General features: G+C 50.9%; 1 protein-coding gene and 1 long non-coding RNA gene across 3 annotated transcripts in view; one reads left to right on the plus strand and one right to left on the minus strand.

The window, feature by feature from the left end:
* LOC137771682 (uncharacterized) overlaps positions 1-25,777 on the minus strand; it is a 49,026-nt gene that overhangs the window by 11,077 nt on the left and 12,172 nt on the right. The window contains exon 2 of the long non-coding RNA XR_011075399.1: positions 13,015-13,168. This is a non-coding gene — a long non-coding RNA (uncharacterized lncRNA). The remainder of the gene's footprint in view (positions 1-13,014; positions 13,169-25,777) is intronic.
* TBC1D21 (TBC1 domain family member 21) lies at positions 449-13,004 on the plus strand. Of its 2 annotated transcripts, XM_068555216.1 has the most exons (11): positions 449-508; positions 6,976-7,083; positions 7,221-7,324; positions 8,235-8,329; positions 8,839-8,949; positions 9,062-9,162; positions 10,089-10,185; positions 10,537-10,637; positions 11,695-11,811; positions 12,505-12,588; positions 12,972-13,004. In XM_068555216.1, exons 1-11 carry the CDS (start codon positions 449-451, stop codon positions 13,002-13,004), a joined length of 1,011 nt encoding a protein of 336 aa, XP_068411317.1. The 2 variants fall into 2 exon arrangements, with proteins under 2 accessions (XP_068411317.1, XP_068411326.1); XM_068555225.1 differs by lacking the exon at positions 6,976-7,083.

Below are 25,777 nucleotides of genomic sequence, written 5' to 3' on the forward strand. Positions count from 1 at the left end.
GAAAGGTTTCCTGGTTCACCTCTTCCAGGAAGCCCTCCCTGACCAGCCCAGCACACTGGTCTGCATGTCCTCTGATCCCAACCCCCACTGGACATCCTGAAAGGACTATAGTTTTCCTGGGTGACTGGGAGGTTTAGTCCCCTTGGTTCTTGGGTGTGTCTTAACCTCTAAAGCTGAGTGCTCCCATGTTCCAAGGTCATTGTGATGAGGATTCCAGGGGCTTTGTGACACACACTGGCTGGCTCTGTTCAAGTATGGGAGGTCAGAATAGGCCCAGTTCCTCCTGGGGATGCAACTCATAGGAAGCTCACCTTCCCCTGCTTAATTAAAGTTCCTCCTGGGGATGCAACACAAAGGAAGATCATCTTCCCCTGCTTAATTAAAGCATCACTTAGGGCTCCAAGTGAGCTCTGGTCAGAGGCTGCTTTGAAGACAGCTAGCAGGGGCCATGACCACCCTCTCTCCTGAAAACAGCCTCTCTGCCAGGCAGTCGGCCTCCTTCATCCTGGTGGGTGTTCTTCATCAGCTCTGAGGCCCTCCCTCCCCAACTCTGGTTTGCATGAGGGCCATTTTCCCCTGTTGGGTAGGAAGGACTAGAACCCTGAGCTGGCCTAGAAAGTGGAGCAGCGTAGGTTAAACCTTGATCTCACCATCATTACAGACAACAGGACTGAAAAACACAGGTTCTTTTTTACCCTTCTATCTAAGCCAGTGTTACTTTTTCCCCATATGTGACATTCTAACTTTAATGAGTCTAGGTCTGCAAGTTGTCTTAAAGATGCTGATAAATTTTCCATGGTGCTTTTGCCAACAATTTTGGTATGCTGCCACCAGGTGGCAGTAATGCTTTTGTTAGTAGGCGGTTCCGCGTCCGATTAATGATACACTATTCATTTGAATTCAGCCTCAGTCATAAAATTTTCTATACGGTATATTTTTCAAAATCATAGTAACTAATTATAATGACCTCAACTAATCTCAAGTCTCATTAATCATAGTGATTTAGAGAGTGATACATAAAAAAGCAGAAATGCAAAACAGGCCCCTCTCTCCCGGAGTTTTCAATGTTGTTGCTCTATTGCAGATTATCGCGAGGCCTTGATTTGAATTTTCTTTATACCTCTCTTCATTTATCTGAAGTTAGAGAAGGATAATAATAAAATAACAACCTGTCATATAGCATTTATTAGGTACAATGACTGTTCTAAATGCATTATTTATAGTCAGTCTCATCATAACTCTATGAGGTGGATGAAGCTATTATCTTCACTGTATAAATGGGAAAATTGAGGCCTAGGGACTAAGCAACTTGCCTACAGACCCACAGCTAGTAAGTGGCAGAGCTGGTATTTAAACCCAAACTGCGGAGTCCATCTTCGAAATCAGTGATTCTCCAAGACTGGTGCCTGAGTCTGCAGCATCAGCATCAAATGGGGACTTGTAAGAAATGCAGATTCTTGAGCCCCAGATCTTCTGAACCAGAAACTCTGGGGGTGGGGCCCATCGATCTCTGGTGTAACAAGCCCTCTGGGTGATTCTGACGTGCAGCTAGCTTTGAGAACCACTGTTGTTTTAAGCTATTTTTAAGCTAACTATGCTATACTGATGATACACCCTCCACACCTGGGTTGCTAATAATCACCCAGATAACTTTCAAGTTGCACACATCCTCCCCAAGCTTTCTACTCTTAATATGCCTGCCCTCCTTGGGCCACCCCCTCTCCCCTTGGTAAGAATCACTGACATGGTTACTGTTGGGAGTATGTCTTGTCCCTCAGATGAACTCAGGCTTTATTGATGGCTCTGTTGCTATGAGTATTCAGAGGAACACAGCATCAAAAGCCCTCATAGAAAGTTTTCCTTATCCTCCAGTGGTTTTCTTATTTTACTAACAAATACTGGAGAAAATTCTTAAACCCAGTGATGCAGAGGGGGAAGGAGAGTGGAAAGATGTATGCCTGTAGCCAAGGCCGCTAGCAGCTGTTAGAGAGGCTGAACCATTTAAGGCTCCCACTTCCGGACCCCTTTTCCAGAGGAAGCATGGCCAAGCTTTCCCCAGGTTTGCCCGCGGAGAGCTTTAACCTGCTTAGGCACACCACAAAGGTGGGAGGAGGTTTCCACACCTGCCCTACCTAGCAGTACCCTTCCCAGGGGACTAGGAAAGGCGCTACTGCAGAGCTGAAGAATACCCAGCACCTCAAAGACTACCAGGGTCTCCTCCTGGATGACTAGGTCATTGTACCCAGATTGTGGGCAGGGTGTTAATAGGTTGGCGGAGCAAGGAATGGAGGAATATAGGAGGATGAAGATGGATTTGAGTGGCCATTGAGATGACCACCTCCATTACTTTGAAGGACCCCAGATACAGATTCTATTCACTTTATTATTATTTTATTTTTTATTTTATTTTTTTGGCCGCGCTGCACTGCATGACGGATCTTAGGCATAGACAGGAGGTGTGGATGTACTGGTGAAGAGAGGAAGGGGACTTCCTGTGGAAATTCCTACACACACACACATCACTGTAGCCCTCTGCAGGTGGTCAGTCTTTTTGTGCTTGTCCTTTGCTTGCTAGCAAATGTCTTAAATGTTCTGGTGGGTGGTCTGTAGTTTGCTTGGGTCTGGGGAGATTCAGGGATGTGGCTGGGCAGAGAGAAGTGGAGTTTGCTGGAAGGAGAAGTCAGTGGCTTTTTATAAACAAATTCAGCCACGGCAAAGTAGGCAGATAGCCAGTTGTTGCAGGTAGAGGTTTAGTAATGCAAATTATCCGGGCACTCAGCAGATGCCTTCTTGCGATGTTTCTGATTATCTCTGCCTTATTATGTTGATGCCATATTTTTATTATAGTGTTCTCTGCATAGTACTTTGATTACTTTGCCACTTTCATTGTGTTCAACCCTTTTTTCATAACTTTGTTCATCATTTATTTCTTAATCTTTCTATGGCATTTAATTTTAAGGTATACCTTCTGTTAACAGCATGTGTAGGGCGTATATTTTTTATTCAAACTGAAATTTCTTGTCTTTTACACTGCCTGGTGGCATGGCGTCGGGGTTAAGCACCCTGACTCTTGCAACAAACAGCTCGGGGTTCAAATCTCAGCTCTGATATTTACTGTGCGACTTCAAATATACTAATTAACCCTCTAGGGCTCTGGTTCCCTAATATGTAAACCAGTGTAACAACCTCACCTACCTCATAGGTGGCTGTGAAGATTAGACGTTTGGTAAATATGAAGTGCTTAGACTATCATCAGTGCTTTTTAAGTGTTTACAACTAATAAGGGAATGTAAGCATTTATTTCCATAATTGATTTCTTTGGATTTCTATCATTTTTATGCTTTATGCATTTATTGATTCCTTGTTGTTTCCTGTATGGTTTGTTTTTATTTTTTAAAGTAAATTAGAGGGACTTCCCTCATGGTCCAGTGGTTAAGACTCCGTGCTTCCACTGCAGGGGGCATGTTCGATCCCTGGTTGGGGAATTAAGATCCTGCATGCCTAAGATCCGTCATGCAGTGCAGTGCAGCCAAAAAAATAAAATAAAAAATAATAAAGTGAATTAAAAGGATAATGTCCTATTCCTATAAATCTCTAATTTTAAAAGTAAAAAATAAAACAATTTCTTCTGACACTATCCTTCAATCTAATAAAAAATTGAATTTGTAGTTAATAATCTTTCCACAAAGAATACTCCAGGCCTAGATGGCTTCACTGGTGAGTTATACCAAATACTGAAGAAAGAAATAATACCAACTCTATACAAACTATTCTAAAACACTGAAAAGCAGGCATACATCCCTACTTATTCTATGAGGCCAACATTACCCTGATGCCAAAATCAAAGACATTACAAGAAAACAAAATTATAGGCCAATATCTCTCATGAACAATGATGCAAAAATCCTAAATAAAACTGTAGTAAATAATAGCCAATGATGTCTAAAAAGGATAATACAGGGGCTTCCCTGGTGGCACAGTGGATAAGAATCTGCCTGCCAATGCAGGGGACACAGGTTCGAATCCTGGTTCGGGAAGATCCCACATGCCGCAGAGCAACTAAGCCCGTGCGCCACAACTACCGAGCCTGTGCTCTAGAGCCCGTGCTCCGCAACAAGAGAAGCCACCGCAATGAGAAGCCCACGTACCACAACGAAGAGTAGCCCCCGCTCGCCACAACTAGAGAAAGCCCGTGCTCAGCAACGAAGACCCGACACAGCCAAAAATAAATAAATAAAATTAAAATTAAAATAAATTAAAATTTAAAAAATTAAAAGGAGAATACATCACCAGCGGGGTTTATCCAAGGAATGATTTAACATTCAGAATAATTCAATATAATTTACCATTTTAGCAAACTACAGAAAGAAAAACCATATGATCATCTCAGTAAATGCAGAACATCCATCCCTGATAAAAACTCTCAGCAAATTAGGAAGAGAAGGGAACTTCCTCAACCTGATAAAGGGCATCTACAAAAAGCCTATGGTTAACATCATACCAAATCATGAGAGCCTGAATGTTTTTCCTCTAAGATTAGGAACAAAGCAAAGATGTCTGCTCTTACCACTTTTATTTGACATTGCCCTTGAAGTTCTAGCCAGTGCATAAAACATGAAAAAGAAATAAAAGGCATCCAGCCTGGAAAGGAAGAAGTGAAACTGCCTTTATTCACAGATAACATGATCATCTATGTCAGGGTTGGCAAACTTTTTCTGTAAAGGTCAAGATAGTAAGTACTTTAGTCTTTGTGTGCCATACATCTCTGTTGTAACTACTTAACTCTGCCATTGTAGCATGAAAGCAGCCATAGACAACAAATGAGTGAATGGGCATGGCTGTGTGCCAATAAAACTTTATTTAAAAAAACAAATTAGAGGCCTGATTTGGCCCATGGGTTGTAGATTGCTGATCATTGGCCTATATAACAAATCCTATGGATACACCAAAAAAGCTACTAGGACTAATAAGTGAGGTTAGCAAGGTCGTAGGATACAAGATCAATACATAAATATCCACTGTATCTGTATATACTAGCAATGAAGAGTTGGAAGTTGAAAGTTTTAAAATAACACTTTTACAGTAGCATCCCCCAAAATGAAACATTTAGGGATAAATCTGACAAAATACATGAATAACCTACACACCAAAAACCACAAAACATTGCAGAAAGAAATTAAAGAAGACCTAAATAAATGCAGAAATATACTGTGTTCATGGGTCAGAAGATTCAATAGTGTTATCAATTCTCCCCAAGTTGATCTATAGGTTCAATGCAATCCCCGTCAAAATCACAACTGTCTTTATTGTAGAAATTGACCAATTGACTAAAATTCATAAGGAAATGTATTCCTAAAGTTCATGCATTCCCTTTTACAATTAAGGATCCCAGGACACAGCCCCGCTCTGCCTGTTCCCTTCTACTTCCTGCTGAGTGTTGCAGTCTCTGAGTATAGGTTGGGAGATCATGATGGCTGTCAGGGGGGCAGAAGCCTGGCTCTGATCAGCTCAGATGACAGTGCCTATGCAGTTGGGACACGGCATCAGGGCAGACCCTGCTTCCCAAGGTTAGGCGAAGGCCAAGATTTTTTGTACCTTCTAGGGCCCATATGTCCTATTTTGGTTCAGAAGATGGAACATGTATGAGTCATTAAAGTGTATTGCTCAATCCATCCCAATAGAACATGGAGTTAGTGGAAATTATCCCAAATTTGGGCCTGTGGGCTCTAATTTTTAATATCCAGTGCTGTTTTACTTCTAACACCTTTCTACACATGTGGTCAGTGGACCAGCATCAGCAATCCCCTGGGAGCTTGTTAGAAATGTGTCATCTTGGGCCCCACCCCAGACCTTCTGAGTTAAAATCTGCGTTTGAAGAAGATCCTCAGGTGACTCGTATGCAAATTTAAATTTGAGTCACACATGTGCATATTCAGGTATATATGAAGGTATATATGAGGTATATATATATATATATATATATGGGGGTATGTACATCAGATATGTCTAGTCACCTGCCAAGCTCTGTCCATCAGCACACTTTCAAGTCTGCAATGTGGCATTTCAAGATATTCTCTCCAATACAAGACTCCTAGGAATCTTCCCCTGTTCCAACAGGAATTCAACTCCTAATTATTGTTTTATGAGCATTTTAAATTACTTTGCATGCATTGCACTCACTTTCCCCCAACACACACACACACACAGACACACACACACACACACACACACACACCCCTGATGTAAACCAGAAACCATTCCTTATGATGCATTGTTCCACTCTTTTAGCTAAAATGGAGCTTGTGGATGTGTTTAATTAGTGTTTATTTTATATTTTTCCATTATCAAAGCAGTATATATTATTATAGAAAAGTTTGAAAATATAAGAAAAAGGGGAAAATTACTTATAATCCTATCACTCAAAGATAATCACTGTTTTGTTTGTAGGTGGGTTTTTTCAGGGTTTTTTTTCAGTCTTTTCTAACAGGATTTTTATAGTGGTTAATTCACTCTAAGAGTATATAACGTGAAGTTTTTATAATATGTAACAGACGTATGTAGTATAGTACACAGAGAGAGTAGATACTGAATACACAGTTTTGTTTTCTGCTTTTTGTCCATTAACATTTGTATTTTCCCAGATTATTATTCTTTCCTTGTAAGCATCAATTTAAATGCCTCACAATATTCCATTAATCATATAAACCATAGTTTACTTAACTATTCCCTTATTGCACAACAGTTAGAGAGTGCTTGCATTTTTCATTTTGGTAAGTAGTGTGCAATGAAAATGATTGTGCATACAGCGTTTTTCTATATAGTTTCAGTAATTTCCTCAGGATAAATTTCCAGAAGTGAATCAGAGGCTGTGAACTTTGATTCACATTGCAAAGTCCAGAGTATATCACTTAAAAATCACACTTAAAGAAAAGCCAAATGTTCCTAACAGAGGGCTGAGGTGGTTGTCCTTGCCAGGTGAAGAGAAAACCACCCATTGACAAGACGGAATGGGATGGCTTCTTTGACGAGAACGGTCACTTGGCCAAATCACGAGACTTCATTTGTGTTAACATCCTGGAAAGGGTATGGTCCTAAGCTACCCTTGGCTTCACCCTGGAACTGGGGGACATGGGCAGGCAAGGGGGCAAGCATGGCATTGGGAGGGGCCCTTTTGGCAAGCATCTGGAGGGCCACGACCTCTCACCTCCACCCCTCCCCAGGGTCTGCACCCCTTCGTGAGGACGGAAGCCTGGAAATTCCTCACGGGCTACTACTCATGGCAGAGTTCCCAGGATGAGCGGCTCATGGTGGACAGCACTAGGAGGTAGAACGTTCCAGATCCTGTCAGGGGAGGGTGGGTGGCAGTGCAGGTGGGAGGGAGTGCCCACCCCAGCCTGGTAGGTTCAGGCTTCTTCCTTCAAATAGACATCTCTTTCCGAGAGACAAAATCCCCACGGCTCTGCCGACTCGCGGCCCACATACAGGGGGGCATCGGTACCTTCCCCCATCCCCACTCCCGACCCTGCACCCCAGCCCGGCCATGTTTGCCAGTCCTCACTCTGCTCACTTGAGCTGGATCCCAGCACCTCCCAGCTGTCCCCACCGCCCAGCTCAGCCCAGCCCAGCCCAGCCCAGCCATCCCTAGGCGTGTGCAGCCTTCTTGAGGTGGAGAAGGTTCACAGTTAATGATTTAACTTTAACACAGTATTTAACTGAAGATCCTTCAGTTAAATACACCTGCAAAGACCCTTTCCCCGAATAAGGTCATATTCACAGGTTCCAGGGGTTAGGGCATGGGCTTATCTTTGGAGGTCACCATTCAACCCACGATACCACCCAAGCTCGTTCTAATGATGGGCACAAAACACTGCCTCATCCAGTCCTTCTAATTCTGAGGCATAGGTGCTAGTGTTAGCCCCATTCTACAGACAAGGAAACTGAGGCTTAGAGAGAGCTGGGGATATCCCCAAGTCTTGACCCTAGTGGCAGACACCCAGTACTTAAGTTGTGGATCCAGGATTCAGGTGCAGTGGTCAGACTGCAGAGCCAGAGGTTAAACGTGTCATCCCGCTGCACTCCAGGTGGACATCAGAGGATGGTTAGGGCTGGCAGAGGCGGGGGGAGGGGAGGCAGCACAGTAGCAGGCACTACCTGGGTGAGGGCACTGCTCAGGGTTACCCCGACTGGCCTGGAGGGGAAGGCTGCCTCGTTCAGCCTCAGTTCTCTTCTCACAGGAAGAACTACGAGGCCTTATGCCAGATGTACGAGAAGATTCAGCCCCTCCTGGAAAACCTGCACCGGAACTTCATAGAGACTCGGAATAACATCGGTGAGTCAAGGAGGGTGGGCTGTGCTGGGCAGAGGGGAGGGTTGGAGGTCATCCCTGCCCCACCTCAGTCACATCTGTGCGCTGGTTCCTGGGAGCTGCCTTGATATGTGCCAGGAATTTTGCCAGCTAAACCTTGGTTAGTCTGTCCACCTGGCTCTACTGGCTGCCCCTAGATGCCCAGCGCTGTGTGTCCCCGGGTGTATGTCGTTTCTGCTGTTTGTCTACATCTCCTCCCCCCTTGGCCTTGAACTAGGTTGAATTATAATTGGTGGGGGGTGGGACATCCCTGGCAAAGGGTACAGCCTGGTCAAAGATTTGGAGGTGGGAAAAAGCCCAGGCAGCTCAGGTTGTGGTGAGAGGCAAAGGCTGGTGGGCTGATGTACCTTTTTCACGGCCCCCTTCCCAGGATGTCCTGGGTCCTAGCCTCTTGGAATGAGGGGAGTAAACTCACCCACGGACCTTCTGCTGGAGGTGATCTGGTGCCTCACCATCCCTTGCCCCCAACCTAGCATACGACATGCAGAAACTCTACGACAAAGACCCCCTGGGCAACGTCCTTATTGATAAGAAGAAGCTGGAGAAGATCCTGCTCCTGAGTTACGTCTGCAACAGCCAGGCAGGTGCGCCAGGGGGCTGGGTCTCCCTTCAGCCCCCTCTTCCCAACTCCTTCCTGGGATAGGGCCTGCCCAAGCCCAGGCTCCGCCCCTCCTCACTGGCTCCCCTCCACCCCAGAGTACCAGCAGGGCTTCCATGAGATGGTGATGCTTTTCCAGCTGATGGTGGAACGTGACCATGAGACCTTCTGGCTTTTCCAGTTCTTCCTACAGAAAACGGTGAGAGCTGAGCCTGGCTTAAGGACCACCCCCATTCCTCAAACGACCCCTTGAGGTTAGGCAGGCATTGGCAGCCCCAGCCATTTCCTCCAGCCCTGAAGCAGCCCTCTGAGTCCCAGAGGAGCTTTTCCCATGGAAAGACAATGCCAACCCCAGTGGGGTGTGTTCTGGCTGGGGGGTGGCAAGCATTGGAACTGAGAAAGGGGATAACGATGCTCTGGGTCCAGCTCTTGTCAAACCGTGAAAGGTTTGGCAAGGTCCAGTGAGGCCCACCTTTCTCCTGGCATTCCCCTCCCAAAACATGGCTCTGCTCCTGCAAATCCTCCACGGCTCCCCACGGCCTCCAGAATAAAATCCAAGAACCGCAGCCAGACATTCAAGGCCTCTGTCTTCAGTCTTGTCTCCCACAGTTACCTTCACATGACCTGCATCCCGGCCCCCCAGGGGCTCAGTATTCCCACACTGTGAGGTGGAGGTCTTTTGAAGGTTGCTGCTCCCTGTTACTCCCTTTCTGGAAAGCCTGTCCTCATGATCTGTGAGAGGCTACCCAGAACCCACCCCCATCCCCCTCTCTATCCCTGCAACAGTGTACCCACTGCTCTTTCCTTGTCCTGATTGGTCCAGACCCATGGTATGTGTCTGGAGGAATAACTGGTCTCACTGCATTATGAGCCACTCCTGAGACATCTCCGCATGCCCACCACACACACACACACACACACACACACACACACACACACACCACAGACACAGACATGATGTGTGTTTGCAAACACACATACACTGACACTCAGACTCATACAGAGACACGTGCCCGGCCCAGAGCCAGACACACAGAGGGCCTCCAGAATTGGGGAGTTGATGAAGCAAGGCCGATTCTTCTGATGCTTTCAAGGGGTTCCCTCCCTCCCACCCATCTTTCCCAGGAGCACAGCTGTGTCATCAACATCGGGGTGGGCAAGAACCTCGACATGCTCAACAACCTGATCAACTTCCTGGACCCCGTGTTTGCTGAGCACTTAAGTGAGTGTGCCCCTCTGCCATCTTGCATGTCCTCCAAACAGAGCAGGCGTGGGAGGGGGCCGGGACCCAGTCCAAGGCAGTGGCGCCCAATCATGTGAGAGGGAGCAAGGTCATTTGGTCTTTTCTTTGGGCCCCAGGGAGAGGGCTCATCTGGATGGGGTTGAAATCTGGACAGTTGAAAATCCACCCCAAACAGTCTCCAAGGGCAGATGGAAAAGTGACAGCCCAGGTTTTTGTATTTCCCAGTGTGTTTATGAGCTCAGTTGTTTGGCCTCATCTGTCTGTCTTTGCTTTATCTCCTGTTCCCCTGACCACGGCCCCCTGGCTGGCACCCTGCTTCTCTCCCCACAGAAGGGAAGGGTGCGGGGGCCGTGCAGTCCCTCTTCCCCTGGTTCTGCCTCTACTTTCAACGTGCCTTCAAGTCCTTCGACGACGTCTGGAGGCTCTGGGAGGTGAGGCGCTCCTCTGGGGCAGAGGATAGAGCCTACCCCTAGGGCAGGCGGCAGGGAAGCCCTTTTCCTTGCCTCCCTTTATTGCTGGCTTTGGATGGAGTTCAGTGGGATTTAGTGGGCCACTGAGCCTGCTTCCGCCCTGTTGGGAGATGACAGAGCATCAGTTGGTCCATCTGTTCATCTAATCCCACCACTGTACCTTCTCAGGGCAGCGCAGGCAGGAGGGGCCTCGCGGCCTGTGCAGTGGAAGCCTGGCCTGGGCTCGGCTTCCCTGCCACCCTGCCTGTGCAAGGGCCCTCACTCTGCTCTCACTTTCCCGGCCACCTCTTCCTCGGCCTTCCCCTCCACCTGAGCGCCCACTTCTTCTGAGCCCTCACTCCTGGAGGAGGAGGGGCCCCCAAGGACAGGTCGCACCTGCAGTTATTTGACCCTAGTCTCCAGGGCATCAGCAGATGAACCTCCCCGGGAACGCGCCCACCGCCCGTCACTGCCCTGCCCAGTGGCCGCCACTGCCTGCAGGATCCGGCCCACCGCTCAGCCTGACATTCAGTGCCTCAGAAATCAACTCCCCCCACCTCACCCTTCCCTCCTGGCCTGCTGGTCTCCATGCTCAAGTCCATGACCACTGCCAGGCCTTTGGTGACACCCCTGGATTGTTGACTTTCCATCAACTGTTGCTTTGCCAAAGCTCCACTCAAATGCTACAGAGAGTTACCCAGTCATTCTTGGCATTCTCTCTCTCTCTCTCTCTCTCTCCCTCTCCCACTTTCTCTCTTGCTCCCTCCCTCCTTCCCTTCTTCCCTCTCTCATTCTCTCTCCCTCCTCCCTCCCTCTCTCTAGTGAATTTCCTGAAGGCTTTTTCTCTGAGTCCCCCAACAGCAAGCACCATGCCTAGAACCCCAGAGGTTGAATGAATGAATGACTGAATGAATGAGCACGTCGGCAGCAAGGCCCAGACATGATGGACGGGGCCACGTGGTGGGTGGGTACCGCGCCATCCCAAAGGCGTCTGCAGTGTCAGGCCACAGGCCAGGCTGAGGCTCGCCCACCTCTGCAGGTCCTGCTGACAGGGAAGCCCTGCAGGAACTTCCAGGTGCTGGTGGCCTACAGCATGCTGCAGATGGTGCGCAAGCAGGTGCTGCAGGAGAGCATGACAGGCGACGACATCCTCCTGGTGAGAGCACCCTCGGGCCCGGCCCGGCCCGGCCCCACCGGCTCCTGGAGGCCCCCGACACCCACACCATCCCTGGTGAAGGCCCCTGGGTCGGGGGCCCTGGACTCCAGTGTCCCCTGTGCCCCTGGGCAGGAATAGTGATGAGATGGACATGCCCCGAACACTGTGCTGCGTGCTTTTAGAGACCAGCTTGTTTAAGCCTCATGACAAGCCTGACACAGAGAGGCCATAACGCTCATCATCACCATCACCCCTGTTTAGCAAATGGGGAAACTGAGGCCCTGAACAGTTCTTAAGCTTTAGGCTTGACAGACTGACAGTTAACTCTTTGGCCCTAGGGTCCTCCTGTGACAAAAGACCTGGAATTTTCCAGCAATTCTAAAAAGCAGCTGAAGCCTTTGTCAAAAACATCTTAGAGAGAACCCCAATCATAAAATGAGTCCTCCTAGAAGCCCATGAAACGCTCGGTGGAACCTCAGGACTCCCTAAAGCCCAGAATGAAAACTGCATTTACCATCTTTCCAATAGAGAAAATTCCATTGGTACAATTTCAGGCACTGTGCCAAGCTGGTGGGGGGGGAGATCAGCTGGCCCCAGTGACTGCCGTGAGCAGCGGCCTTGTCCCCTTGAAGCAGCAGGTCGCTGCCTGTGCCTGGGGGAGACCTGCTTCCGCCCCACCTTCTCCCGGCACAGGCGTGCAACAACCTCATAGACCTTGATGCTGCTGAGCTGGTCTCCGCTGCCTGCACAGTCTACGCGGAGCTCGTCCAAAAGGATGTAAGTTACCCCGATTACTTGTCCTCCTTCCCTTCCTCCTCCAAGAAGCCCTCCCCAGTCTCCCAAGCCCAGCCCATGGCAGGCGTACTCAACTTCAGGGACACAGCTTGTGCCACGTTCTCTGCCACCAACCCACGGGGCTTGCTCTGCATGGACTTCTCACAGGTTTGCCTGTGTAACTCCTGCCTCCCCAAGTAGATAGACTGTGCTTCCCGAGAACACGGCCCTCTTCCCTCGTTCCCTGCATCCATCCCGGCAGCTGTGGGCACAGGGCGGGGCACCCAGGGGCTCAGGAGAATGTCACTGGCTGAATGAACCGAAGAATGAGAGCGATAGACCAGTGTCTGTCCGCCTCTACCTGCCGGAACCTTCCTCTCCCCCAGGTTCCTCAGCCATTAAAGGATTTCTTTCTCTGAGGATACTCACAAGGGACAGATGCCTTCAACAGACAGAATGAGGTGGCGCTTCAGCCGCGAGGTCAGGATCAAGTCCGACGGGGTGTTCGGGTGAGGGTGTAGGTAATACAGCTGCGATATCAACAGCCTTCTGGAGTCATGGTTCATGGTAAGCAGTGTGTTTCCTGGGGGGGCGCATAAGGGCAGAGACAGGATTGTTTAATGAGAGGAGAGACTGCGAGGGCTAGAGAGAGGGCGCACACTGGGAGGAGATTGTGCTGGTCAGCCATCCCTCAGTGGCTGAGGGCTTTCCAAGGCTGCAGTGGTTCTGCACCAGGAAGCAAATGGTTGAGGGTATAACCGACCTTGAGAGCCGGCTGCCTCCTGTGGAAGAAACGGACGTGTCTAACAGGCTTGCTCAATCCCTGGTCCGGAGAGGAGGGCCCGACCCCATGGCTCCCCTTACTCCCAAAGTACCAGTCACACATGACAGTGTTTTTCCAGAGCCTCCCCAGCAGTCTGTGGAAGGTCACAGCCCAAATCTCTGGCTAGCAAGCGACTCCCCTCCTGGTTTCAAAGCCCCCTCACAATTGCACCTTCATTTCTCAGCCTGGATGCCACCTCAGACTAAACTCTCTTTTGCAGCCTTAATCTCTCCAGAGAATGCCATCTTTTCCCTGACTCGGGCAGTGCAGACTCTCCCTGGAGCAGCGGTGCCTGCCACCCGCTCTCCCCAGACTGTGCCCCAGCCCCGGGCCCCCCGCCCTGCCTGCCCATGCTCTGAGGGGTACCCTGAGGACAGACATGAAGGTTGGCCAGAAGGGGCTGAACCAACAGAGAGACAGGGTGCTGGCTAGGTGCCCCCATTCCCACAGCTGCTTGGCAAGTGTGTATACACGCACACACACACCCACACACATGCAGAGCCCTGCCCAGTGGCTACACTTTTTCAGAGGGGGCTGATGGATGCGGGGGAGGGATCTGTTGTTTTGCTGTGGACCTGGCCCTTGGGGGTGAGGCACGACCATCCTTCTCACTCTCCTGCTCCTGCCCTGTCACTCTCAGTGACCATCACTGGAAAGGCACTATGTCCCCAATTAGTGTCTGGTCTCCTTCCCCTCAGGTGACAATGTCCCATCCCTGGCTGACTCCGAGTCTCTTGGCTGCTGTGTTTCTGCTGGAGGGGGTTGCTTGGAAGAATGGGGTCCTGTTCCCCCCACCAGGGTCTTTTCTGCATGGCTAAAGAGCCAGCTTTTGCTGGGCAGGAAGGCACATGGGTAAATTCATATACTGCCCTCCTCCTCAGGCTTCTGTTCCCAAGACAGTTTATTTAAACAAGGGTTCCTGCATGGAATACAGTTCTCTAAGAACAAAATTGTGTTTCCAGTTTACCGAAGAACCAAAATAAAAGACATCTCGATGAGCTGTGGCCTTGGGAGGAGAAGGGTCCATAGAAACATCGGTGTGCATTTCCTAATGCTTCTTTTGGCCTGGTGGCATTAGTTGGCTTATGACTTTTGGTTTGGACATATACGCAATGCCAAACATCTATTGCAAAACGAAACAATTCAAACACTCGCCTTCTAGGCCAATGGTTTTCAAACCTGATTTTAAAATCATTGGAGCCTCATTGTTACAAAATCTATGCCAGGAGCCCAATGGTTGAAGTTTGGGTGGGAAGCCCAGAGCCCTCCTCTCTGTGATCCCCCTCAGACCCCTTCTTGAAGGTCATCTTTTCCTCCAAGGTACCTCCAAGGGAGCTCTGGCCTACTGGGAGCATGTTTGAAAACCTCTGTTGCTCTTAAAGATGGACTGGATTAAGTCTTGACACTGAATCGATCCAGGTTCAGATAAATTCCAGGTGACATAGTGATGGAAATGAAGATCTCAGAGGAGCTGAACATCTCTCAGCTCGTCTGCTGTGCTCCCAGCTGGTGGACTGTAGGTTAGGATCTTCCCACACTGCTGTGTGTATCACGGAGCCAGCACAGACTTCTCCCCTCTTAGTTGATCACTTTTATCACCCAGTGTTATTTTTCTCTAGTAAGGTCCAGTCCTGAGATAGAACTATGGGAAGCATTCAAATCCTAGAGACTAAGTTCCCTTCAACTAAGTGTAGAGACTGTGCTGGTCTAAATAATTTGTTAATTCAATAGACATTTACGGAGTCCTTACTGTGAGCTGCCCACTGTCCAGGCACGGAGAATTCCCCAGTGGGGGAAAGAGGGACACAATCCCTGCTTCCATGACACTTGTAGTTGAGTGGGAACCAGGTAATCACCTTAAAGAATGTATAATTGCACATTCCTTTTGTGCTCTGAAGGAAAGGAACATGGTTCTAGGAGAGAAGATAGAAATCAGTGGTGGTAGTGGTGATGTCAGTGACAATGGCGGGGATTCAGGCATGATGGTTGTGAGGATGATGGTGGGCGGGAGGAGTTGTGAGGTTGCTAATGATGGTGGTGAATGACTGTGGTCATGATGTCAGCGAGGGCAATAGTGGCAATGTCAATGACAGTGGTGGTGGTGGTGGTGAAGATGATATCAACGGTGCTGTAGCCCTGGTGGCAGAGGTGACAATATCAGTTCTGGTGATGATGGTGGGGATGTTGATGATAACGGTGGTTGTTAGTGATGTTGTTGGTGTCAGTGGTGGGGGGGTTGGTGGTAGAGGTGTGATGTCACTGACGATGGTGGAGGTGGTGGTAGTGGTGATTCAATTCCAGCAGTGGTGGAGATGAAGATGTCAGTGGTGGTGACGGTAGTGCTGGCTTTCATTCAGTTAACAAAAACTGTCTACAATGGCCATCTCTGTATTGATATTGGTGATGGGGTTGGTGGTGACGGCAGTCATGGTGGAGATGAAAATAGGGATAACTCCATTCTGGAAAGACTAGTGTCTACACACTTCCAATGAGCAAGACCTAAACATAATATTTTTAAATGAGCCATAGTGGTCATGAGCATAGAGATAAAGTAAATGGAAGCGCCCAGGCCCTATCCAAGCTTTCCAAAACTTGGTCCTCAGCCTGATATGAAAGTTTAGATTGGCTATATCTATTCTATGATTTCATCCCATCTCTCCTCCTTTCACTCTTGTTCCAAGCCTCTTCCCTGGAGGTCATTCATTTCCCTTCTCTGGCTACCTTGAATGACCCCAAGACAACTCTCTGTTCCTGGAGCCAGGATAATGGCTCTCTATCCACCTACAGCTTCACAGAGGTGGCATGTATAAAGACCCAAGTTCTCTGGGCCCCAGAGTCTGTGTTTCTGACTCAGAGAGGGATAAAGGAAATGGGCTCTGCACCCACCCTCCAGCTGGCCAGCAGAGCCCAATGCTGGGCTGAAGCCCCTGACCTCTGTCCAGTGAGGGGGAAGGGCTACACCTACTGCAGGGGGAAGGACATAACTAGTGGGACATAGTGAGAGGGGCCTCCACTGCCCAGGACTCAGCCCCATTGCTGTGATCAGACTTGAGTTTGGAACACTGGCCTCTCAAGGGGACAAGGGAGGAAGAAAGAGAATGAGTAGGAATTGAAGGAAGAAAAAAGAGAAGTTCTAGAAAATTGGGGGAGGTAGTGAAATAGGAGGGAATGTGGGGTTTCTTTCTCAACTAACTAAAAGTCATCTTAGTGACCATCAACAGAGACATCAGTGTTGGCTGAACACAGCAAAGTGACAAATGGTACTTGTGTGCTGATCCTCAAGGCTGATGCTTTTCACGGGTGTGCTTCCCAGGCCACTGCCCCATCCCAACCACAACACACACACACACACACACACACACACACACACTCTACACACCCACACTGCAGCCTTGCGGGTATTACTGGTGGTTTTGTTTTTCAATCTGCTTGACATGTAACTATGTCGGAACCGTCTTTTTTGTCTGCCTTTCAGAAAAAGGATGTTCAGGTCCATTTAGACCTCTCTAGTCCTTCTCCCTTACTGCCCTTGCCACCCTCCCCTCCCCAGGCACACATACACACTTCAATCCATCCCCAAGTCCTGCCAATTCTACTCCTACATAGACCAGTTGCTCAGTTCTGTCACTGCTGGGGAGGGAATGTGGCTTGACCGTGCCCTCTGACCCTTTTTCCTCTGGGTGGACTCCGGCCAGGGTCTGCAAGTCCAGAGCTCATTAGTGCTGGGGCCTGAGCTGCCGCCTTAGTGCCACAGCCCATGGTCGGGAGGGGCTGCCCCAGCTCTGGTGCTCCTGTTCCTGTCACCACCAACCCCAATGGGAAGCCTCAGGCCCCAGAATGTGGAGCTGCAGCCCCCATCCCAAAGGGCAAGGCAGCAAGTCTTCCCTAATCCCACCCTCCCACTAACCCCTTAGGGGCCTGAAACCCCAGGGCGAGGGAACTGTGACAAGGGGGAATGGGCTGGAGCTCCAGGAGGTCAGGAAGGAGGGCACAATAATCATAGTTGCACTTGCTGAGCAATTCCTATGTCCCAGGCCCTGTGCTAAACATGTCACGGGCTTCCTCTCCCATAATCCTCAAATTCAGAAGACAGATGCCTTCATCACCCTCATCATCACGGCAAAGTTAGAATGTGAACGCTGACAGCGAACACCAGAGCCCCCACTGTTGACACCCAAGCCTTGGTCCTGGGGCAGCTCCCCATGTTCATGTCTTCGCCTGCCCACAGCCTTACTCAGGGTCTGCCTTCTCCCCCAGGGCGCACACCCGAGTCTCCTGTCTGGTCCTCCTCAAGGCAGACCCCCATCTCACAGGCCACCCTTCCCCTGGCAACCGAGGACCCACAGGTGGGCCAAGACGTTCCGGGGCTGCACTACCTGGGGGGACGTGCAGGCGCTCTGTCCCACTTCCCTTATCCTGCCCTGTGCAGGATATGCCTGTTATGACCCCAGAAAGTTTGGGGAAGGCCAAATTACAGCCGTGTTTACTATAGCTTGTTTGAAACAACATTCAGGCTGCTCTGGACATTCCTTCTCCAGATGGGGGCTGGGCTGGGGCTCTGGGGTTGCAAGGACATCAGTGCGCAGGGCTTGAGAGTAAGGAGCCAAGAGGGGCTGCCGGGCCTCTCTGCCAGGCGTGGAAATGGTGACAGCAAAGCCTGGGAGTGTGGAATGACTGATGGGTGAGTCTGGGAGAGGAGGGGTGGAGGAGAGCTGCCCAGGAGCAGCCCCCTCCCCTTCCTGGCCCCTGCAGACTCCTCTCTGGATCAGCCACAGGCAGGGAGATGCCACTGGGCAAGACCAAGGTGGAGAGACGGGGGAATTTCCAGCCACTGCCAAGTGCTATCCTGCCACGCGTGAGCCATCAGCCACGTGGCCCAGGGGGGAAGGATTTATTTCTGAGGCCTCCAGCAAAAGCACTAGCATCCAAATTGTCCTGCCAGATCCTGGGGCTAGGTGAGCCTTTAGTGAGGGAAGTATCAGCAGCAACTGGAAATGAGGGAGGTGGGTCTTGGGAGGCTGCAGGAGGCTGGGGGCAGGGTGGGAGGGTAGTGCCACAAGCAGTCGCTTTTAATCTTGGCTGCACATTAAAGTCACCAGGCAGCTTTTAATAATAACCCGTGCCCAGGGCCCACCGACGGGCTGGGTGGGTGCCAGGGCGCTGGTATTTTTAAAGAGCTCCTCAGGTGATTCCAGTGTGCAGGCAGGAGGAGAACTGCCACACTCAGAGCAGGCATTGGATGGAGTGGGCTTAGTGGCTTAACGCCTTCCACACAGGATGGGGGAGGGACTTTCCCGAGGTCACAGTGAAGGGATTACAGCCGGGGGAGGGGGGACAGGAGTGGCTGTGCAGGGCACTATCCTGAACTGATACTAAGAACCAGAGCTTGTCTCTGCAGCCAACAACCCACACACCCCCCCAACCCCGCCCCACCAGTTCCACCCTGGACCACACCAAAGCCTCCAGCTGCCCTCTCCCCTCTGGCTCTTAAATGGACCTCCCTACCTCCCCACCTCAGAGCCCTGCAGCTGACTGACTCTAGAATTAAGCATTCCAAGTTCTTTTCTGAACCGGCACATAAAAGAAGGGAATTAATAAGTGCCCACGTCTCAAAGGCCGGACCCTCACCTGCAGTGATATGCAAACGACACCTAAACACCCACAGGGCCGCGCTCAGAAGCTGGGAGCAAATGGCATGCAAATGTATTCAGTCATTATGCAAACAAGGGCAGCCCCTGATTAATGGCCTTGATCCCTCATCCAGACAGCAGCTGTCTCTTTAGGTACAGACATGGCTGACAGGGAGGGCTGAGTTGTCTCCTGTCAGAAGCATCCTGCGGAAGGGTCAAGAGGAGGGATTGTTCTGACACCCAGCTTGCTGAGGGTCTTCTCTGAGAAATCTGGGAGGGGGTGTCGGTCAGGCAGGAAGGTGTTCTTCTCTGCCAGGGCTCCTTGCCCAAGTCCCTGGTTCAATGTCAGGCACTGTCTCTGGGAGAGAGAGGGGTGGTGACAGGGATGGTGGAGGTGGCAGAGGTGATGGGAGAGATGATGGTGGGAGAGATGATGGTGGAAGGGATAGGGCTGGAAATAGCTGAGAAGATGACAGAGGTGGAGGGGAGGGTGGAGTTCCTGGTAATGGTGGGGATGACAGAGGTGAAGATGGGCCTGGAGGAGATGGTGGCTATGGCGCTGGTGACGGTAAATATGATGTAGGTAATGGTAGTGGTGGCGGTGGTGACAGTAACGGTGGAGGCGATACAGGATGTGATGCTGTGGATGAAATGGAGATGATAGAGGTAACGTTGATGATGGTCGTGGTGGAAAGGATGGCAACAAGGAGGTCAGGGTGGTGCAAGCCACGAGGAGGAAGAGAATAGTGATGATGGCGATGCTGGCAATGGCAGGTGGTGGTGGTGATAGTGAAGATGCTGGTGGAGGTGCAGGTAACAGAGGCAGTGGGAGAGGGGTGGGCGTGGTGAAAGTCACTGTAATGAGCAGCATGAGATGAGGGTGATGGAGAAGTGACACAGAAGGTGATGAGGGGGACTTGGGGAAGATGGGTTCTCAAAACTCTTAAGTTCAGTAGAGGAGGATGTTAGAGAACCTGTCAGACCAAAGGCAGGAGGAAGGAGGGAAGGACTCTGAAGAAGAGACACAAGATCTGCTGTGATCGGGAGAGAAGGGGCGAGGCCCGCAAGCATGGATGTAGAGAAAGCTCAGAGACAACTCCTGACTTCTCTCTGCTCAGCAAAGACTCAGCTACACCACCCAGTCCCACTCAGTGAGGGTGGCAGGCCTGAGGTCTGCAAGTGACCAGTGGGGTGACCTGTGGTTGGAGAAAGCACCCCTCCCCCACAGCTGGGCCTCAGTTTCCCCCTCTGTGAAATGGAAGGAAGTATGAAAACCAAGTGAATGGGTGAGTTTGTTCTCTCCTTCCACAGGGACACTGTGGCTGACCACAGAGGCACGTGAAGGGGAATGAAGCGGCCTTGCTGAGGGGTGGGGAAGGAGGGGGGTGGGGAAGGGGGGGGGTGGGGAAGGACAGCACATGTAGCTGGGGCTTGGGAGATTGACAAGTTCTTCTTAGGAGAACTCAGAAACGGCCTGGTGTCACTCCTACCCCAGGGCCCAGGTCCTCTCCGCTTCTCCATCACCCTCACCTCATCTTGGTCACTGCAAAGACGGTCACCAGAGCTGTCTGCTCTATTTCCTTCCTGGGAGTCCACACCCTAAGCAGGCTGCAGAGTGAACTGGTTTAGTCCATGAGCTCTGGAGTCAGACTCCAGGTAACAGTTGTGTGGCCCTGGACAATATACATAACCTCTTTGAGCCTCTGTTTTCTCATCTATAAATTAGGAATAAAAAGACCTACCTTACAGATTGAAACATGAATGACTATAAATGTGTTTAGCCCAGCAAACGTCAACTCAGAGAACTGGTAGCTGTTGGGCAGACACTGCAGGAGTCAGGTGCACCGTGATCATTTATTCTTTAACCCAAGAAGCAGTAGCCACAAGAGAGAAGGCCTCTCCAGGACCCGTGTCTTCCTACAGCCCCAAGGTACAGCCTCTAGAATGAGCTACCTCCTCCTTCCTGTGGAACCTGCACCTGCACGTTAGTCCTGCAGAGGGCGCACATCCTCCACGAGCCAGGACTCCCCTGGAAGGCCAGGCTGCCCCAGGGAAGAGGCACCCTGCCTGACCAGAGTCACTCTGCAGTCCCTGTGCTCTGGCTGGGGTGGAGGGGTGGCAGGGGAGGAAGCCTAGCCCCCTGGGCCAGAGCTGTTTTGGGGGGCTGGAAGGGGGCGGCGGAAGGAATCTGTTGTTGTTCATGGTTCTCAGAGGTCCTAAGCCTTCCCCTCTGGCTGCAGATTTGCCAGGAACTGGCAATTAGCTTGGGACGGAAGAGCCATCGGGGTCCCCCTGGAAGCATCTCTTGACAGCTCCAGAGCCCCGCGGGTGGATGCAGTAAGCACCATGCCCTCCTCCACGCCCCCTCTCTTGGCTGGGAATCCCCCCACACACTGTGGTTCAGCGTGATTTGCTGTGAGTGGCGATAATCATCCTAATGGCCCAGATGACGGCCCGTGTTTATGCAGGGTGGCCTGAGGAGAGCGGGATCTGGATGAGTCACCTCTTGGAATGGTGATGAGGGCTGCCTGGAGAGGATCTGTCTGTCAGCCTCCTCCCCAGGCCCACAGGTCTTCATCTGTGCACACCACGTGCTCAGACACCCAGGACTCTGCCATTCCCACCAGCAGAAGCTCTGCTCTGAGATGCACCCAGCACAGGGAGCAGCTGCACCAGCCATGCTCCCCGGCCGCAGGGCAGCGTCGGGGCCAGCACTCGGCACCTGCCGCAGTCAGGGCTCCATGTGTCAGAGACTGCCTCTGTTTTCTCTAGCCCATTTCTAAACATCACCTGTTTCACAGTGTGACCGACCATTCAAGGACCTCGCCTATGTTTTCTACCCCCAAGACCAGCAGTGCCCAATAGAAATATAATGTGACCCACAAATGTATTTTTTAATATTTTAATAGCCACATTAAAAAAGTAAAAAAGAAACAGGTGAAAAGATTTACCTAACCCAATATGACCATAATATTATTATGTACTATTATAATACACTTGCAGCACATCTTAATTGGGATGAGCCACATTTCAAGCACTCAGTAGCCACACATGGCCAGTGAGTGGCTCCTGTATGGGGCAGCGTGTGTGAGACAGTCATTGCATGTGTCACCTTCTGATGCCTGGTCTTGGTAAGTGTGCTGACTGCCTGGCTTACAGGCTGGTGGTCTCCTGGGCATCCTGCAGCAGCAGGGGCCGGGGCCCCAGGAACTGCAGGTTCTCCACCTTTGATCCTCCCAGTTAGGAGGGCCCTGGGAGCCTCTGGGGGACCTGGAACCCACTCACAGCTGGGTTGGGCCCCCACGTCCTGCCCGGGGAGCCCCCATTGCACGGGAAGCTGCTGTCCGGTACAGGCCCCTCAGAGCACCTGCTTCAAACTCAGTCCTCAGGGCACTCGAGGCACCAAGCTGCACCCCCAGAGCTGCTTGCCTCGCCCACAGCCTCACCTGGGGTCAATAGCCCTCTGCCCTGCATGAGGGGGGCTTTGTGCAGCCCGTAGGGGAAGTCATTATTTAGAGAGCGAAAAGGAGAGGGTAAGGATAGAGGTCCAGGAGGCAAAGGTCTGAAGGTGGGATCTGGGGACAGGAGATGACAGAAGGCCAAAGGGAAATTAGGGAAGAGAAAGGAGCAGCTGTCGGCCTTGGAGGGGTGTGTGTGTGTGTGTGTGTGTGTGTGCGCGTGCGTGAGAGAGATCATGTGCGCTGAATGCCAGTCTGGACAGGGAGGAACCATGGAAGTTTCTGAGCCAGGGAAGGAAGGAATGCAGTGAAGTCTGGGTTTGAGGCACGTTAATCTGGAGCCCATACAGAAAGGACTGGGAAGGGAGAGATGAGTAAGGAAGTAACCACTCTGGGACAATTAAAAACATGCACTGTAAAAAAAAAAAAAAAAAAAAAAAATGCACTGTGACCTTCTGTGGTTGTCTCCAGCCTGGGATGGGGGCCTCCATGCAGAGGTCTGCAGAGAGAAGTGGGCCAAAGGCTCTAAGACTCCCTCTGCATGTGTCTGGGAGGTTGGGCAGCTCCCACAGAGGGATCCCAGTGGCTTCTGGCACTGCAGCTGTGAGTTAGGTGGGGTTTGCTTCACTCCCCTTCTCTACTCTGGATTCCAGGGTGTGAGGGCTGAGCTGCAAGCCCTGGGCTCCTGCAAAGCCAACACATTCCCAGCCCACTGCGATCCAATGTGTGGCTTTTGTAAGAATTTTAAAAGGCTATCCCCTCTGGGCAGATGCAGTCCCTTGGCAGATGGTACCTTTGTGCCAAGCAAGAGGTGCCCAGTGTGGGCTGCACTTCAACCACCATCTCCTCCTTGGCCAAACCCCAGCACATAAACCATATGACCATTCCCAGCGGTCCTGCATAATTCCCAGCATTAAGGGAAACTACGAAGGTGACAAGTCAATCTTGAAAACCACAAGCAGCCAGAGATGAGTCTCCCTCCTGCATCCCCCTCCTCTTCTGGATCAGGGGCCCAGAGCTACCAGGGACCGGATGGTGAGGGGGAAGCATGGGGCGGGGGCAAGCTTGCTGGGCCCAGGGAGTCAGAGCAGCTGGGTCACGGGCCCAGGCACAAAGCCTGCTACATCTTGTCTCCTTGGAAGCCAGGTGAAAGCAACCCTAGGAGGGAGGCACAACAGAGAGTAGAATTCGTTTTCAAAAAAACTGAGGCCAGGGGCTTCCCTGGTGGCGCAGTGGTTGGGAATCTGCCTGTCAATGCAGGGGACATGGGTTCGAGCCCTGGTCTGGGAAGATCCCACATGCCGCGGAGCAACTAGGCCCGTGAGCCACAACTACTGAGCCTGCGCGTCTGGGGCCCGTGCTCCGCAACGAGAGAGGCCGCGATGGTGAGAGGCCCGCGCACCGCGATGAGGAGTGGCCCCCGCTCGCCGCAACTAGAGGAAGCCCTCGCACAGAAATGAAGACCCAACACAGCCATAAATAAATAAATAAATAAATGAAAAACTGAGGCCAAAAGAGGTTAAGTGACCTGCTCAAGATGACACAGCTAATAAGAAAATGGTGGATAGTGAGAGGCAATGCCACAGGGCAGTGAAGGTACCAGGCAGACCTAGGGTGCATCCTGGCCCTGACCTTGGGCATTCATTTCACCTTTCTATCAGTTTGTTCATCCATAAAATAAATAAATAATAGCTAGTGCTCCTCCTAGGATTAAAGTCGGCAGCACATGTAAAGTACTCAGTAAAGGTTCTAGAAACTGGGACTAAAACCCCCATTTCTTGCTCGGGGAGAGATGTGGACACACTGTGGAGCTCCTCAATAGATGAAAAAGTTCAGGATGTTAGAAAGTTGTCCAAGTACCGGGCCCGCAGACCTCAGGAAGAAGGCTCAGAGAGGTGTGCCTTCCACAGCTGTAGGAGGCCTGCAGGACCAGGGTGAGTATGGCCAGCAGGGCTCACAGTCTCTCCCCATGAGCTGCTCTCAACCAAGGCCACATCCCCTGCTCAGGGCAGCTCCATCCAAGAACTGCTCAGCACGGGTCATGGGCCAGCTCTCTGCCTCACCTGGGGCGGCTCTGCAGGGCCACATGGAATCATCTGTGACTCCATAGCGGTTTGGCTGCCTGGTCTTTCCACCTCTGCTGCCTTCACTCCCTACAGGTGAGGGGCACTCCCCACTCAAATCCCTACATGCAAACCTTTATTGCTAAGTCTGCTTCCCAGGTGTATTCATTTCCTCTGGCTGCTGTAACAAATCACCGCAAACTTGGTGGCTTAAAACGACATCCATTTATTCTCTTACAGCTCGGGAGGCCAGAGGTCCAAAATCAAGTCTCACTGGGCTAAAGTCAAGGTGTCAGCAGTGTTGGTTCCTCTTGGAGACTCCAGGGGAGAATCTGTTTCCTTGTCTTTTCTAACTTCTGGAGGCTGCCTGAATTCCTTGGCTGGTGGCCCCTTTCGCGCATCACTCCAACCTCTGCATCCATTGTCATGTTTCCTACTTCCTCCTTTGACCTTCTTACCTCCCTCTCATAAGGACCCTTGGGATTACATTTGGGGTCCATTTGATAATCCAGGGTAATCTCTCCATCTCAAGAGCCCTAACTTAATCACAGCTGCAAAGTCCCTTTTGCCATGTAAGGTAACATTCACAGGTTCTGGGGATTAGGACGTGGATATCTTTTTTTGGCACGGGGTGGCGGGTGCTGCTATTCAGCCTACGACCCCAAGGAACCGAACCTAAGAAAGCAGCCTTCTTCCCTTAAGCGGGAGGCCCGGTGTGACACTCCTCCTCTCCTTCCAAGCATCCTCTGTGACACTCCCCAACAAGGGCAGTCTGATCCACCAAAGGATGGTGGCAGGGGTCTGGCTATGAAAGGACTGCTTCTGGCGGCAGTGGATCCCTAGCTAGTCTTGAGGGTGTGTCATATCCAGTTACCAGGAAGGGGTAAGCAGGCTAGGAAGGCTTTGAAGTACTGGAATGCCTGCCCGCTCTTTCCTCTACCTCTAAATATCCCTCATGGTTCCAGGCTTGGCTGCCCCAGCCCAGGCACAACAGCTGTCTCCTCTCTGACTCTACCACGCTTCCTGATGCCTCCACTGGTGCACGCCCCCAGCCTGCTCCCTGCCTCTGTCATTGCACGGCTGCAACTTCCCTAGACTATGCGGACAGGTCCTCCTTTTCTCACCCCCTTGATGCCTAACATGGGGTCTGTTCCCCTGGATAGCAGAGCCCTGTCTGCTTCCAATCAAGCAAATAAATGCTTGCAGAACTGGTCATGG

The sequence above is a fragment of the Eschrichtius robustus genome, chromosome 1 (genome assembly GCF_028021215.1).
Source record: "Eschrichtius robustus isolate mEscRob2 chromosome 1, mEscRob2.pri, whole genome shotgun sequence".
Taxonomy (NCBI): domain Eukaryota; kingdom Metazoa; phylum Chordata; class Mammalia; order Artiodactyla; family Eschrichtiidae; genus Eschrichtius; species Eschrichtius robustus.

Bases quoted from the DNA above. Each gene is read 5' to 3' on its own strand.
- TBC1D21 (XM_068555216.1), top strand. From the start codon at position 449: ATGACCACCCTCTCTCCTGAAAACAGCCTCTCTGCCAGGCAGTCGGCC. The intron at 509-6,975 runs GTGGGTGTTCTT...TGTCCTTGCCAG, and splicing joins AGTCGGCCTCCTTCATCCTG to GTGAAGAGAAAACCACCCAT. The intron at 7,084-7,220 runs GTATGGTCCTAA...ACCCCTCCCCAG, and splicing joins GTGTTAACATCCTGGAAAGG to GGTCTGCACCCCTTCGTGAG.